This window comes from Lipophrys pholis (assembly GCF_963383615.2).
Source record: "Lipophrys pholis genome assembly, chromosome: 15".
Lineage (NCBI taxonomy): Eukaryota > Metazoa > Chordata > Actinopteri > Blenniiformes > Blenniidae > Lipophrys > Lipophrys pholis.
The window spans coordinates 6,220,261-6,235,119 of NC_137642.1; the positions used below are offsets into that span (position 1 = coordinate 6,220,261).

The 14,859-nt window shown below is 39.6% G+C and overlaps 1 protein-coding gene across 1 annotated transcript; it reads left to right on the top strand.

Annotated features, from left to right (window-relative positions):
- The first annotated feature begins 4,916 nt into the window (after positions 1-4,916).
- On the top strand, positions 4,917-12,953 carry LOC308121015 (transmembrane protein 26-like). Its single transcript, XM_080482033.1, has 6 exons — positions 4,917-5,179; positions 6,927-7,023; positions 7,170-7,259; positions 8,647-8,855; positions 10,216-10,295; positions 11,161-12,953. The coding sequence occupies exons 1-6, from the start codon at positions 4,989-4,991 to the stop codon at positions 11,454-11,456; spliced, it is 963 nt and encodes a 320-aa protein (XP_080338159.1). The 5' UTR covers positions 4,917-4,988; the 3' UTR covers positions 11,457-12,953.
- The last annotated feature ends 1,906 nt before the right edge of the window (positions 12,954-14,859 follow it).

Consider the following 14,859-nt stretch of genomic DNA (forward strand, 5'->3'; position numbering starts at 1 on the left):
CAGCAAACGTGTCTGGAAGCTCAGGGTTTGATTCCCTCTGCCCACAAATCCCACCGAGGTTTGCATCTGGCAAACAACTTGTGCCAAGTCAAGCAAGCAGATCATGATCTGTTTTGGCAACTCAATAATCCAATCAATTTCCAGTTATTCTCGATAACGCCAGAAGTCCCTTGAGGGCAGACTGAAAGTAAACCTCAACTTCGCTGAGCTACTGAATTGACTCGGTCTCAAAACTAGTCGCATGGACCAGACGTGAAACTCAAACGTGAATCATTTCTGAAGAATATCAAGAAAAGTTTCTCAGAAAAGTATTTCATTGCCATCATAGTTGATCCATCTATTATTCATCGTTAGACTAATACCTAAGGTTGTTTTTCTCAGTCAACCATAAACACCAAAAAGGCATATCCTGCCTGTGTTGAGAAAAGATTAACGAACAGCAGAGCAGCTGTGTTGTGTGCATTTTAAAGATTTTGCTGGACTTGCAATGCTGTAAAACCTTAAGGCTTCAATCAGGTGGGAAATGGAGGTCATGCATTATATGCAGCGTCATCTTTTGTGTATGAACTACCACAGTGGTGAGACCCCCCCCCCCCCCCTTTCCAATTTAATTTCCATTTTCTGTTCTGTTTACAATTTTAAATTCATTGCTCTTTGTAATTTGTCGGTGAGGGTAACCTGCATTGTTTCAAACACTGATCCACTGTGTTATCCATTTTCTTCCCATCGACATGACAGACAAGATTATCCTTTGTGCTGAGGCAGCAAACAGCGCCGCTCTACATGAGCCCTGTAGTAGTGCTGATTGAAGCAGGAGCATAGAGGGAATCTCTGTTCTGTGATCAGTGACCAGAGCCCCTCGGCCATCTCTGTCATTATCGTCCCCACACAGCTGAGAGCCGAGGCTCCGACAGCCCCCTCACAATGAATCACTGGCAAACACAACGCCGCGGGTGTGACGCTGATGGCCTTTACATCTCAGCCCACAGAGGAGAGACTGTTTCCTTGAGTAACCATTGGGAATAAGTCAAACGTTACTGTAACAGCACTTAACTGATAACTATTATAAAATGAACGGAGCGAGTGAGGGAAGCTACGTTTTTGAGTGTGAAGGTGGCTGGTAATTTGAACTGGAAGTCACACACAAAATATACAAAAGTAGAAAAATATTCAAATCTATTGCCGTGTTAAAAAAAGTACAGGATTTGTTGTACGACAAAGCATTGTACATGTTATACAACTCTCTGATTGGTCCATATCTGATCCACTGTGTTGATGCCTGTAAAACAAACATCCAATCACTTTTCATCTGACAGAAAAAAAACTATAAGAACAATCAGTCAGATAATACAGAGATCCAACATAATTGTTAAAATTATGAAAATGTAATGACATAGTAGATTATAGTATTCTGCAGGCCATAAAGGCCATAAGAAAATCTTACCCACCCATGTAACTACTGTATAACTAGGAGGAGTTATAACTTATAAGGAGCCGAAATAACAACAACAAAAAAAATTGAATGAAATAAATTTAGAGCATCTTCCTCCAACTATCTGATCTAAATTCCTTTGTTGTTATTAAGTGACGCATCCAGAGAGGTCTAGTAGCCCAACCCTTCAATAATACAAGTAAAATGCACATCCTTAACTTACTTGAGGGACTAAAATCATGTAAGATTGATTTTTATTAGCGATGACTCTCAATATTACTCCATTACTCCTGTTGCACTCTCACACAGAAGCTGTTGTCATCAATGGGAGCACTCTTGATTAAATATTTCCTTAAAAAAAAAAAAATCGCTCCTACACTTCAATTGCTTGGAAACCAGGAAACTGGATAAAACAACAGGGACATTTTTCACTGATACAGCAGCGGTTTTGTTAAAAAAAAAAAAAAAAAAAAAAAAACCCTCATCCTACGTTGCTTTTTGATGCAGGATGTAACAGAGCTCTTTTTTCCTGCATGTAGCTGGATACTAGCCCGCCTTTCCTTTTTTTTTTTTTTCTTTCACCGTCTGAAATTCTCATTGTGATTTCATGTGATGCAAGTCAATGCACAATGATAGACAAGTTGGAACAAAGACAGGAAAAGTCTGTCTTCTTTCCAAGGTCACAGGCCTTTATACTGTTTCCTTTCTGCTGCGCTGACTGGCCACATGGATTTGAATAGAAATCAACTCAGCATGCAGCCAAGGAGGGAAACATTATGCATGTGTACTTGTTTTTTCTACTGCATTAGATCCTTTTATTTTTGCAATAAAGCAAACCTTGTCAGGACCAATAGTCCTTGTGGGGATATAAAAAAACAACATTATTTTTAAGCTCTTGGCTATAGGTTTGGCTGTGCAGAGTGAATAAAAGTCAGTGTTGTGTCCTAACAATAGCAGGGTAATGTGCATGTTGTAGACTCAGCAGGCCAGTGCACACTCGGTCTGACAGTGTTTTTTTTGTTGTTTTTTTTGCATGGCAAGATAATAAGATGTGTGATTAGACTGCATAATGATGGCTTTATGATGAATAAATCCTAATGACTAATGTTAGGAAGTGAGTTGTGTCTATTTTGGTCTCTCATCAGAACAAAGCCGTTGTTTGATCTAGAAAACAAAGAATGGTTATATTTGCAGGTTTTAACGGCAGCAAATCTCATTTGCATGAGCGTTGTGTGTTGTTATGCTCACTTGTGCGTGCTGCTTTTATAGTGTTTGCATAATTTGGTTTTATTGTCATAGTTTTCCAAAATCACATAACAGGGAAGGAAAAGCAATCATGCATATAATTACCACAACACCGCACCAAAAATAAATAGCCTGCATCACAGAGAAATCCAACATTTGCTTTCAATTATTTCATGGAGTCAAAATTGAGTGTATTTCTGGACAAAATAAAAAGTATTTCTAGACAACAGTATAAAAATACACAATATACAGTGAGAATATCTGTACAACATGTTAGAACATCATGAATATCTCAGTATTGTTTAGCGACCACAGAAAAAGATGGCTGACTTTTCCCAGGAGACACTCACTTCCGTTACCACCGTCCAGAGGAGTGAACGGCAGACGATAAGTGATGAAAGTGCTGACTGTTCTCAGAGAGCTGGATCAAAAGGAATTCGTGGAAAGGAAACTGAGAGGATAAAGCTCGGATGGAAAGAGGTTCACAAGAAACATGGATGAGAAAATATTCAAGAAGTTGGTGACGCCTCATGAGAAGTGGCCTGGAGGACGACTGTCCAGGAAATTGACTACAAGTGTTGGATTATTGATGTCACAGCTAAACCAGAGACAGGTCAGAGGGTCAAGAGCTGGACGGCTGCACAGTAAACCAAAGTACTCACTGAATTATTCCATGGAAGATAAAATCATGTTCTTGCAATCAACATTTGCCTGTATTTCCTTTCTTCAAATTGGGCGTCATTTATGTCTATGGGACAATTCAGTTGTAGTTAAATAGAAACTATTGAATTAAAGAAAAAGCTATGTATGTATTATTTTACGTAAACTTTAATATTCCGTTTTGCTATATTTTGATGCATGTTTGTACCTATATTAACTAAAATCTATCCGCCTTTCCAAGTTTTTCTTTTTTATAAACTGCATATCATAGAAAAATTAAGATTCCAAGTTCAAGAGATTATTGTGTTAAGTTCTTGTGCGTATTTCATGCAGTTTCCAGAAGGAAACCTTGCAGAGATAATCAACTCATGTAGTGACATGCAACACCGAGGTAAATATATCAACATTTATTTAATTGCATTTGAGAGGATCAATGCTTCGGGCATCAAAAGTGGAAAGTTGTTGTGTATTATCTTGTGATGTCCATACAATTGTCATCATACCATTTAAATGTATTCTATTTCACTATCTTATATTGTTCCAATTCATCAACACTGCATTCAGATCACATTCTGTTCTGATAATGTCCCTCTCTTCATTATTGTAAAATATCACAGGAATTATTCATGCAATAACAATTATTTTTTTTAAATAAATCCCCCTTTTCATAATTATTGCAGAGCACCCTTTGATATTGGCTTTTTCAAGCTCCTTAGTGTCATTTTACTATGAAATCAACGGGCAAATAATCAGACGTTTTGTTGTTGTTTTTGTTGGGAAAGCAGCTGATGGCGAGCTTGAGAAAGAACTGCTTCGGCGATGCTTCTTAGTTTGGACAAACATGTTTAATATTGAACAGCATCAGAAAAAAGATCACAGACTGGTGGTAAATGTCTGCGGGAGAAGCCGGCTTCGAATATGCCTCTCAGTGTGAAAGTCCAGGCTGGCTTATATACCGTTTAAGAAACGGCTGAACATGTGAGTTACATATTCTGTGCATAACAACCGATAAGACAAAGAAACGGGGAACACCGGAATAAGCACAAAACATCGTTCTTTGCTCACAGGCCCCTCACCATAAAGGGCTGGAACATTAACCTTTAGCCTGAAATAAAGCACTGCATATTATATGATCACACAGAAGAATGATCACACACAAGAAGGCAACCTGAATAAGGTAACCTGATAATAACAAATAAGACACATGTTATATAGGAAAATACACTTAATTTTCTTCCTTTAAGAAAAGCACCACATGCTCTCCATATTCCTGTCATGAAACAGATGATGTGATGCTGCCCTCTCCTGTACACTTATGGAGCTCGTGATTAAACCTAAGTGCTATTATAAATCGTTCTAAAAAGCCATTATGGAAATACAAAAACCATCTCTGTGGCACAGCTTTCCTTGGATTTGCCAACAGCAGCAGTGACTGTTGGTTTTCTGTTATATGACAGGATCAGGGGTTAAAAATGCTGGATCGGGGGGGGGGGGGGGTAGAAATCTGGCTGGGGCTTTATCTGTGGGCGGGGCTTAAAGTTTGGGGACTTTGTTCGAAAGCCCTCATCCAGCTGCTTTTCTCATTCTTGTCTCAGAGGCAGCAGCTCTCCAGGATCTGGATTTTGAGGAATGCTACAGGCGCTGGGCAGTGATGGGTTTGGTGAAGTTCGTGTGCGCAGTAATCACCAGGGCGCTTTTTATCCTGGTGTCTCTCACCGGGGTCTGGAGGGTGACAACGGTGAGGAAAGACCCCAACTACTGGTTCCTGACTTTCCTCTTCCTGCCGCTTGTTGCTGAGATGATAATAACCATGAAGAGGCGAAAGGGAGAGGATTACAAATGGTAAGAGGCGCACATCCTGCACCCTGTAATTAGTTTGTCCTTGGAGGTGCCTTTTGGTTCATCAACCATCCTTTGCTGTGTTGAACTAATTTCTACTGTATAGTTGCACATATCTCTTGTTATATATATATATATATATTCTTTTTTTTCTATCTATTCATTCCGCCCCCTCCTCCCCTGAAGGCCCCTGCATCCTGCTTTCCCCTCTGCTGCTATTGTTAAAGCGTCCTGGGACAGTGAGGTTGTATGGAAGCGAATGAGGCTCAAAAACCTATTTGAAATGTATTAACAGAAATGATTTTTCATTTTCACTGCATTTTTTGCCTCATAAATAAAAATGAATAATCAATCATCCAAACTGCTTTTTAATTTTCTTTGACAATACTGCTTATTCTGTGACTTAATGAAAATGAAAAAGAAAATGATGATTGAGATTTAATTTTCAAAAGACGCTCCAGCCAATAGTGGCCAAAATCCATTTAGAACTATCGAATTTGAAAATCAAAATGCATTTGCAAAAATGCTTTTTCATTTCAAGGATATAGCTGCATTATCTGACTCATAAATTAAATTAATAATAGTTCATTCAAACTGCATTTTAATTTTCTTATTCAGGTTGCACATTTTATGGCAGAACTCAAAAGAAAACCTAAAGAGGGAATTACTTTTTCGTTTTCATGTCCGCCCCGCAAAAAAAGGATCAAAATTCAATTCGACTTCGCATTTCCAAGCGGCGCAGGAGAGTGACGTCAGAGGCCGCTCTTCTTCTGATCGTGCTGCGCATCTAATCTAATAAGCCAGAAGGTACTGTGCGTATTTGAGCTTGAGCAAGAGCGGAGACATGAGGGGCAAAGCAGCTCTTTAGAAGTTACTGAATGACGAGAATCAGTTTAATTAAAAGACGTGTTCACCAAATTGTTCAATGCTTGTTTGACTTGTTTGGGAGGAGCCCCGACTGTGTACCACTGTACGTTCAGCCGCCGCAGTGCGTTTAGTGGTCGCGGTACGTTCAACGCCCACCGTACCTTCAACGGCCGCGGGGTGTTCAACGCCCACCGTACCTTCAACGGCCGCGGGGTGTTCAACGACCAGCGTACCTTCAACGGCCGCGGGGTGTTCAACGACCACCGTACCTTCAACGGCCGCGGGGTGTTCAACGACCAGCGTACCTTCAACGGCTGAAAAACCTCACAGTATTTTAGTATTTTAGTTAAGGCACAGAATTAGCAGTCTTGTATAAGAAAATCAAAATGCAGTTTGGATGATTGATCAGTAATTTGTATTTGTGACTCAAAAAATGCAGTTCAATCTGAAGATGTAAAAGCATTTCTGTTAATACATTTCAAATTGATTTGTGAGCCATATTGGCTTCCATAAGGATGTGATGGTAATCATCAGCTCTTATTCCAAACACTCTTGAATATACTTGAAATGAATTGAGATGTTTAGGCGTCCAACAAAGGCAGGCAAAGTGATATTACAATCCCCAAACCCATAGCGTCTCCTCTCTATCTAATAAAACAAAGAATAGTAAAGTCTTCCAATTCCACAGACCGTGAATAATAAATTATTCCTGGAAGTGGCTCAGTTGAACATTGAAAGACGCGTTTCCTGTGTGGACGATGTGCTTCATCCTCTCAGCCTGACCTGCTGAGATCTTCATCAATCAATACTGGATAGACACTAAAGGCTTCTAATGGCATTGGCTTGCAGTGCTTCTGACAAAGTGCTATTGGTCGTCTCGCAGGTTTTCTCCTCCGATCTTCTTCTTCCTCATCAGCATCATCCCCTCCATCTGGCTGCTGGAGCTCCACCACCAGGAGGGCAAAGCCAGCGAACCCGAGGTACTGCAGACCAAAAACAAAAGAGAAATGCTTACTCAGCATGGAGCTGCTGGGGTTTTGCTTTGTATTAAGAGTTGCAATAGTTAAACTACAAACCTCCATGTGATATTTAACTTAGAATAACTTATTTTATTTGTTTCTTTTAGTGCAAAAGACTTGACTCTTGGGAGAATGTGCGTAGAGTTATTGCTCTGAATGAGTCCCTGGGAAACGTCACTTACCAGAACTACCTGAAGGTAAGAGAGGCACTATTCTTCTGCATCTAACTGAGCTTTGGGGGGTTTTTCTCACGACTCTCAAGAAACTCTGCTCTGTGTCTTGTCGTCCCCTCCAGGTTCATTCAAATCACTGCCCCCAACCAAGAAACACTATTTACTTTAAAATGGCAACAGCGGGAACAAAAAAAAAAAATCAATTGCAAACACAAGAGTGCAGTGATCAGAGTAAAGAGCAGGGCATTTAAACTGATTTATAGAAACTGTTAAAGCACCCCCACACCCTTCCAGCCCAGGAGAGCTAAAAGGATAAAATTCAGTGGGCACACCTCCAAATGCTGGCGGCAAGCCAGGGCCCTTTATGGTTTCACTTAAACAAACAATGTGTGCATTAGGTGACATAATAATTTCATTGCGACATAATTCTGGGGATTTTTTTATACTTTATATTCATCTTAATGTCAGAAAAATCCCATTAAAAGATGTAAACCAGGAATGAACCGATGTCTGCCGTCAGTGTTTAAAACGGCTCTTTATTCCATTGTTGCCCTGAAACTATTAAAAGCACATGAATTAGTGGCAGAATCACAACGGGTGACATGCTCTTTTCTTTGTCCTTTCATTATGAGGCCATGAGGCCGTTGGAGTTTATTTCCTGTTGTTCCCAAATTGACTTTCCTCCTGTTAGAAATAATTACCGGCACTGCAAATCCATCCATCTTTCATACTCACTTTATTGAACACACACTGAGGAGAAATCCATCTGAAATAGTCACATACTAAACAGATTGGATTTAAAATGGGAGATAATGTGAAAAACTGTAAAGACTTCAATTGCAGAGGTTTTCTTTATTATCGAGTAACAATTCTCCTGCCAGGACTTGACATTTGTGAAGACAAATGCCAGTCGTCTAAGCTCATTACTACTAATATATTTGATTTTTCTACAGTTGGCCGGATGAACTGAGAACCTCCACAACTCAAATCTTTAAATTGAGACAGACATACTGTATGTGCACCGATGAGGAAGAGTTGGATATGAATATTCGGTTATGTTCAGAGTCAAATCAGAAGCGGATACTCTTGGTCCTACATGCTTTCCAAATGTTCTTGCTTCATTACACCAGACTGAAATGATCTGAAAACATGCAGAACTGAGTCCACAGTTCATTGTACCTTAATGTGGGATTTTACACAATGTGATTTAAGGATACCTGAATTGTACCACATGTAAAACCCATAGAAGTGACACCAATACATTGGGTTTATTTTCTTTTGGTATCTCAATCCAAATCAATGTATTCTTGTGAATAATGTAAAATCAAATCAAATAACTCCATTACAGGACGTTAAAAAGTCCTGGTAGCAGTCGAGTGAGAATATCTTTCTCCTCTCTGTCTTTCTGCAGAACATTGACCAGATGTTGTCATCGGTCTGTTCCAACGACTGGATCCTGGCCCTTCATCAGATCCTGCTCATCCTCCTCATCGTGGGGAAGTGGCTCCTCCCGCTGGGAGGCGGCGTCACCAAGGACGAGCTTTCCCAACTGCTCCTGATCTTCGTGGGCACGGCGGCGGACATCCTGGAGTTTACCAGTGAGACGCTGTCAGACGTCAAGTGGGTGTCACTTCATGTTTGATTTGTTCCACTGAAATGTGTTGAATGTCAGTTTTTATACACGTAATTGGATATTAGGAGTCAATGAGAGTGAAATTACTAATAGTTACTGTGAATAAGATGTAAGCACTCATGTGGGAATGGGTACTTGTGTATTGTTGTGTAGTTGCTGTGAGCCGTCTGCACCGTGTGGGTCAGTTTAATGGCTCTTTTATTAAATTCAACTGAAGTCACATGAGTCACCTGGAAGAAGAAAAGTCTTTTTTTTAAATGAATGGATTTGTAAACTGAGGCAAACAAGAATCAAGAAAGAAGTAGAAACATGCAAACACCATCAGAAAGTCAGTTAATCTAATATTTACTCTGTTGTTTCTTTTGTGGGTTTTCTCTTTTTTCCTCTGTCTATTACTTATGTTAACTAACACTAATGTGGTTGTCAGGAGAACCCATTCAGCTGAGAATTTTCAAATAGGGGTTTAGTGAAATAATAACGCGTTAACAATAACTTTGATACTCTACAACTTATTTGAGCTTCAGTAACTAATTCCACAGCAGTAATCAGTTACTACTCAGTTGCTTCAGACCTCTTTAGAAAAATCTAAATATTTCTACACTATAATAGACCCTCAGATTCCTCAGGTGGTGAATGTGTGCTGCAGCACTGCAATAGAAAAAAAAGGCTCAGTCGTCTCCAATTGTTCAAATTTATGAGAATCCATGAAGTCCTGTTTTCTGAGTAAAGTTAGTGAGTAAAAGTCCTTTTAAAAAACACATGAACAAACATTGAAAAGTCACTTGTACAAAAACAAAAAAGCACTAGTTATTAAAACAGACACAGCCGCATAAAAGGACATTCAACGTTGAGACAGTACATGAAGTACAACTTTACTTACTATTAGTGCGAATAAAGTATCTCATTAAGACGTGATTGAATAATGAAATTAAAGCAAAACCAGAGAAACGTTGAAGAAGCTTCTTAACTTGCTTCTATTTGTTGTTCTTAAAGTTTTGACATCAGAGGACCGAGTTTCCTCTGATCACCATGCAGCCAATAATCCTCCGCTCTTCGCTTCACATGAACGCACTTTTTCATCCCACAACTTGTACGAATTTTAAAGAGAGAGCAGATCAAACGAGTGGCGGCAGATCTTTGTTTCCGGACTACAAAAATCGGACTTTTGAATGAAAACATTGGGCAGTTTTAATATATCTCGTGTTTGTCCTCGGGCCCTCCTACAAACGGCTCCTGATGAACTATTTACTTTACCCAACACGTATAGTGTATTTATAGCAAACCTCTGAATCACAGTACTGTTACTGCAAGCCGTTGGGCTGACCCTCCCTGTGGCGTGTCTTTCAGAGAAAACAGCCCTCAGCTGGTCTACATCATCTTGGCGGTGTGGACCTGGAGCATGCTACAGTTTCCTCTGCATCTGGCCGGTCAGTGTGTGTTTATGCCTCGAAACAATAACTTTAGTCCGCGTTAAACTTGTGGTGTCAGCTGGTTCGCACTGTGTTTCCTGAGCGGGACAATCTAAACAACATGTTTAAGAACTGACAGGGCGTTAGTCCGAGCCAGTGGTGTAAGTAAACAGGGAGAAGTCGATACTGAACTCACTCGTCGAATTATTAACCAGAAGATGTGTTGTGCGGCGATTCGACTAAACAAAGTTCAAGCGGAGGGATCTCGCTGCTTTCAGCTGAACTCAGAGTTTTACTCACACAGTTTCTATAGAGTAATAATGGGTCTTCCTCAGGAAATACAGGGTCGGAAGTAGGAGTTAAACCAGCAAAGTCTCCGGTTCTGTGCTGACTGGCAAAAGCTCCATATCAGTCATGGCCCTACCAACAGATATGCGTGTGTGTGCGTTTTATTTCCCCTGAAATGTACACAAAGCAGTGACTTTTACAAGAGAGAGATCTACAATACTTTGTTCTCGGAGCAGACAAAACCACTAATGATCATAAATATTTATAGCACAGCCTCATGATTTATGGATGGATTTTAATAGTGACACTGTTGTGTGGCTCTTTTTTCCATCGTGGTGCATTTAAAGCACTTTAGCTGAATGAAGGACAGTTTTGGCGAGTGGGTGTGTTCGTTTGGAGAGTGAGAGCGTGTTTGAACGGCATGTAAACACACGAGAGTGTTGCTGTGCAGATGCAGCGTGTTCGCACTAACTTCAATCTAATTCAAGCCAATTTACCCATAAACTCCGAGTTTGAACTGGCTAAAAATGCATAAAGAAATGTACGTTTTAAAAATGAAATCGTTTTTTTTTTTTAATTGATATTTCTGTATTAGTGGTGAACTCCAAGCCGGGCAGCGAGGGCGAGGAGGACATCCCGGAGGCCTCGCTGTTGACCAAACACAGCACTGACATGTGGGGCATCGCCGAGGCCTTGTTCATCCAGGACGGGCCTTTTCTAGTGGTCAGGCTCACCGTCATGACCTACTTCGACGTCTTCCACCAGATGCTGGTCTTCTTCGCCATCAAGAACTTCCTGGTGGTCATACTGAACTTGTACAGATTGGTGATCATTTGCTACGACTTCAGACTGTCGCGCCGCGGCGCCGGGAGACGCAGAGAAGTCCCCTGAGCTGCCGGAGTCCAGTCCAGTCGAGAGGCGACGCAGATTCACAGCTGAAGTGATGCAGAGAGAGAGCGAACTGCTTGCTTTTGCTTTTCTTCCCACTGTTTTATTGCACTGCGTAGAATCAATTCGGTGTGAATAATTAATGGTGTTGGGAGTATAAATCTGTGAGACATCATTTTCTCAAGGAGATTAAGTGACTGGATTCGCAGTCCACACTCGGCTGCAGTGTCCAACTTAACTTGGAGTTTATACCTCACTTCATAAAAGTCTCAGTGTCTCTAATCTTCTGTAACCGAGGCACTACAACACTTTAATGAGCTTATACTTACATGAACGTGTTGGTCTAAAACTAGATTTTCGTGAAAATAGTTTTTTAATATTGTGTCATTTACTCATTTATTTATGTACAGAGGCATAAAGCCACAGCAGAAACCTTAAGAAAAACACTTAATGGTATCAGATTTTATCATAACATATATTCACAATGAATGGTGTATTGCAATAGATAAAGATAAAATGTATAATACAATAAAATGTCAGCATATCCAGAGGCTTAATTGTAATATAACGTAAAATGTTGTATGTTATCTCATTTCAACAGGAAGTTTCATTCTGTGTCCCAAAAGATTTCTATGCTCCATCAAAACTGATATGAATTTTGGAGACAAGTTTTAAAGTGAAAATTGATTTCACTGTAAGTTAATACTGCGCTACTATTTAAAAATGCACCTCAGGAAACTTTTGATATGACTGGCTGTTTCGTGTTTCATGAAAATTGTTATGATTTTATACAAATTATGGATTTAAAAATATTGTGCACTCTTATATTTGAGACTTTCATTAGGATTTTCCATGAAAAGTTTCATTGTGAAAAGTGGACAAAACATGGTAATGATTTGTGAAACTGCACCATTAAACCTGATCATGTTATGATTCTGTAATGTGATCCTAATCACTGTTTTGTTACTGTGCGACTTCTGTAATATTCAGCTTTGAACTTCATTGTACGCCCTGGATTTTCTTATCTCTCACAGTGGCAGTTTTCCAATTGCTTTCAAGGATGTTTACTTTTTGGAACTGTGATGCACTTGGTTTTTTGGGGTGTTTTTTTTCTTTATTAATAACTCATCTGACAAAGAGCAGACTCTGAACCCAGCAGAAGAAGGAAACAGAGCAGACAAGGAAAAAGGCGTGGGGGGGGGGGGGGGGGGGGGTAGTATCCTCATTTATTCACATGTGAAACCATCATGCATGTAAAGAAAATGCATCACTTTATTCACCTCAAATAACTGAAGCCCTGCAGGCTCCTGATCAGATAAGGCTTCGGCACATTTCTAACTGTCTGATGCGTCTGATGGGGAGGAAGTGAGGGCAGCGGGAACAGGAAGAGACAAAGCTGCAGAGATATCATGGATGACACAAAGGCTGTGAGGTGTTGACAGAATCTGAGATGGACGAGAACAATTTTCCTGCCTTAAACCTGGTCGGAAGTTAAATCTGATAAAAAAATAAATAAAGAAAAAACCTTGTCCTGTGGTTGGCTGTTTTAAAAATAAAAAAACACTTCAAGAAAGTCGGCTAATCTTTTCCAGCTTTGACCTGTTTTTAAAATCTTGAAAGGCTCACGTATCCTCTCTTTTACTGTGACTGTGTTCTATATCTTTCAGAATAAAGCTTCTGAACACAAATGAAACTGCAGACAAGCAGTGAGCTGTATGTGGGTTTTATACTATACGTATTATAAAGTCGCTGCTTTATGTGAACGTGTTTAAGACCTCAGCACAACCTGTGCAGTTACTGTGTTACAATCATTTCCATCCTTTCTTTACATTCAAGATAGAATTATATGATCTCAAAATGTTTTGTACTTTGATTAAAATGTGATTTCTATTTGCTTCTTTGTTGATTGGTGTTTGTTATATTTTATAAGATTTTTTATTTTATTTTTATTATGTGGCATTTAATTTGAAATTAGTAGATTTTAGATGAGGGTCAAGATTTAACCTCTCAGATTTGTATTTATGATATTTAAGATTTCAACAGGATAAATTGCTTGCAAAAATCAAACTCTCTATTGGTTCCACCACAAATTGCCCATTTGCTTTCATTTCTTCAACAGTGAAGAAAGATTAATTATCAGTGTGCTGGAGGAATTATGTAATATTAATGCGCACAAATACAAATTAAAATGGACCTTTATTTGAGTGTGTTTGCTCTGTTCCTCGGTGGAGAAATAAACTGTCTGACCACAACACTCATCTTTAAAATGAATTAGTGTGAGCGGCATCATTTTCACTCAATAAGTGTATCTTGTAGATGGTGTCCTGTCTCCCCTCTGTGGATGTCAGAGTAAAAGCACGTCTGAAGAGGGTTTCACCAACACTGAGTCAGTGATAGACTCGTCATGCACATTTAGTTGGAGACATTGCATCAGTCTGTTTTACTTATGAGAACAAAGGTTTTCAGCTCTGACTAACAATCCTTTTAGTGTCATCAGTCGGTTTCTTTTTACTCACCATCGCCTGTGTGGAAAAACAAACATTTGCAGACAACTTTATCTGGAGTATGAAAATACATGAGGGTGATGATAGAACGAGGAGCCTGATAAAAACAAGTGATTTTTTTTTAATCGGTTGAAAGTGTATTTGCTTATTGATATTCATCCAAACTAAAAACTTTCTATCTAATAAATCACTTATTTAACTCGACTAAAGGGACTGTTTTTTTTTTAACAAAAAACTGCTGGACATAGTCTATCCCTGTCTTACCCTCTTTCAGCTACAGTACCTCCTATGTTCATTCTGAATAGCGGTCAGGACCCGAATCTTTGCCATTCACCCATTTTTGCAGCTCGGCCAGAGGAGAAGTTCATGCCCACAAAAGAAAATGCACACTTGATTTCACTCCTTTCACAAGGGAAACCTTGTGGTCCTCCATTGCTCCTCGCATCCTCTCCTCAATCCGCTGATTGTGCTTTCCTCTTCCCTTGTGGTCATCCTTTATTCTCATCTGTCTTCACTTCCTTCTTTTCTCCCACTTTCTGTCTTATAGCTTCTCATTTTTGTCATCCTTTTGCTCACTCCCACTTCTAGGGACTTAAGATTGTTCAATCAAATCTGTCTTGCCTGGCCACTTTCTTCACATTTCGTGCATCAAGCATCAAGCATGACCCCACCACAGCAACCACCAACCAATCTAATCAATTCTATCTCCTTAAGTAAAGGCTGTGGCAACAGTTTGACTGACTTGTGGTTTTGAAAGTAGAACAATAGCTTACATGGTGTGAATTGTACTTAATGTATGTATGAGTATATTAATATTGTTCATAAATCCATCCATGAGGCTTACCATATGATCATAGAGGTCTGGGGCTGATCACTCCAGACAAAGTCAGGATACCTGAGGA

What these genes read in the sequence shown, in the direction of transcription:
- LOC308121015 (XM_080482033.1), top strand. Translation starts at nt 4,989, where the DNA reads ATGGGTTTGGTGAAGTTCGTGTGCGCAGTAATCACCAGGGCGCTTTTT. An exon ending in GCAAAGCCAGCGAACCCGAG is followed by an intron (nt 7,024 to 7,169) that starts GTACTGCAGACC and finishes TGTTTCTTTTAG; the next exon opens with TGCAAAAGACTTGACTCTTG. An exon ending in GTTTCCTCTGCATCTGGCCG is followed by an intron (nt 10,296 to 11,160) that starts GTCAGTGTGTGT and finishes TTTCTGTATTAG; the next exon opens with TGGTGAACTCCAAGCCGGGC.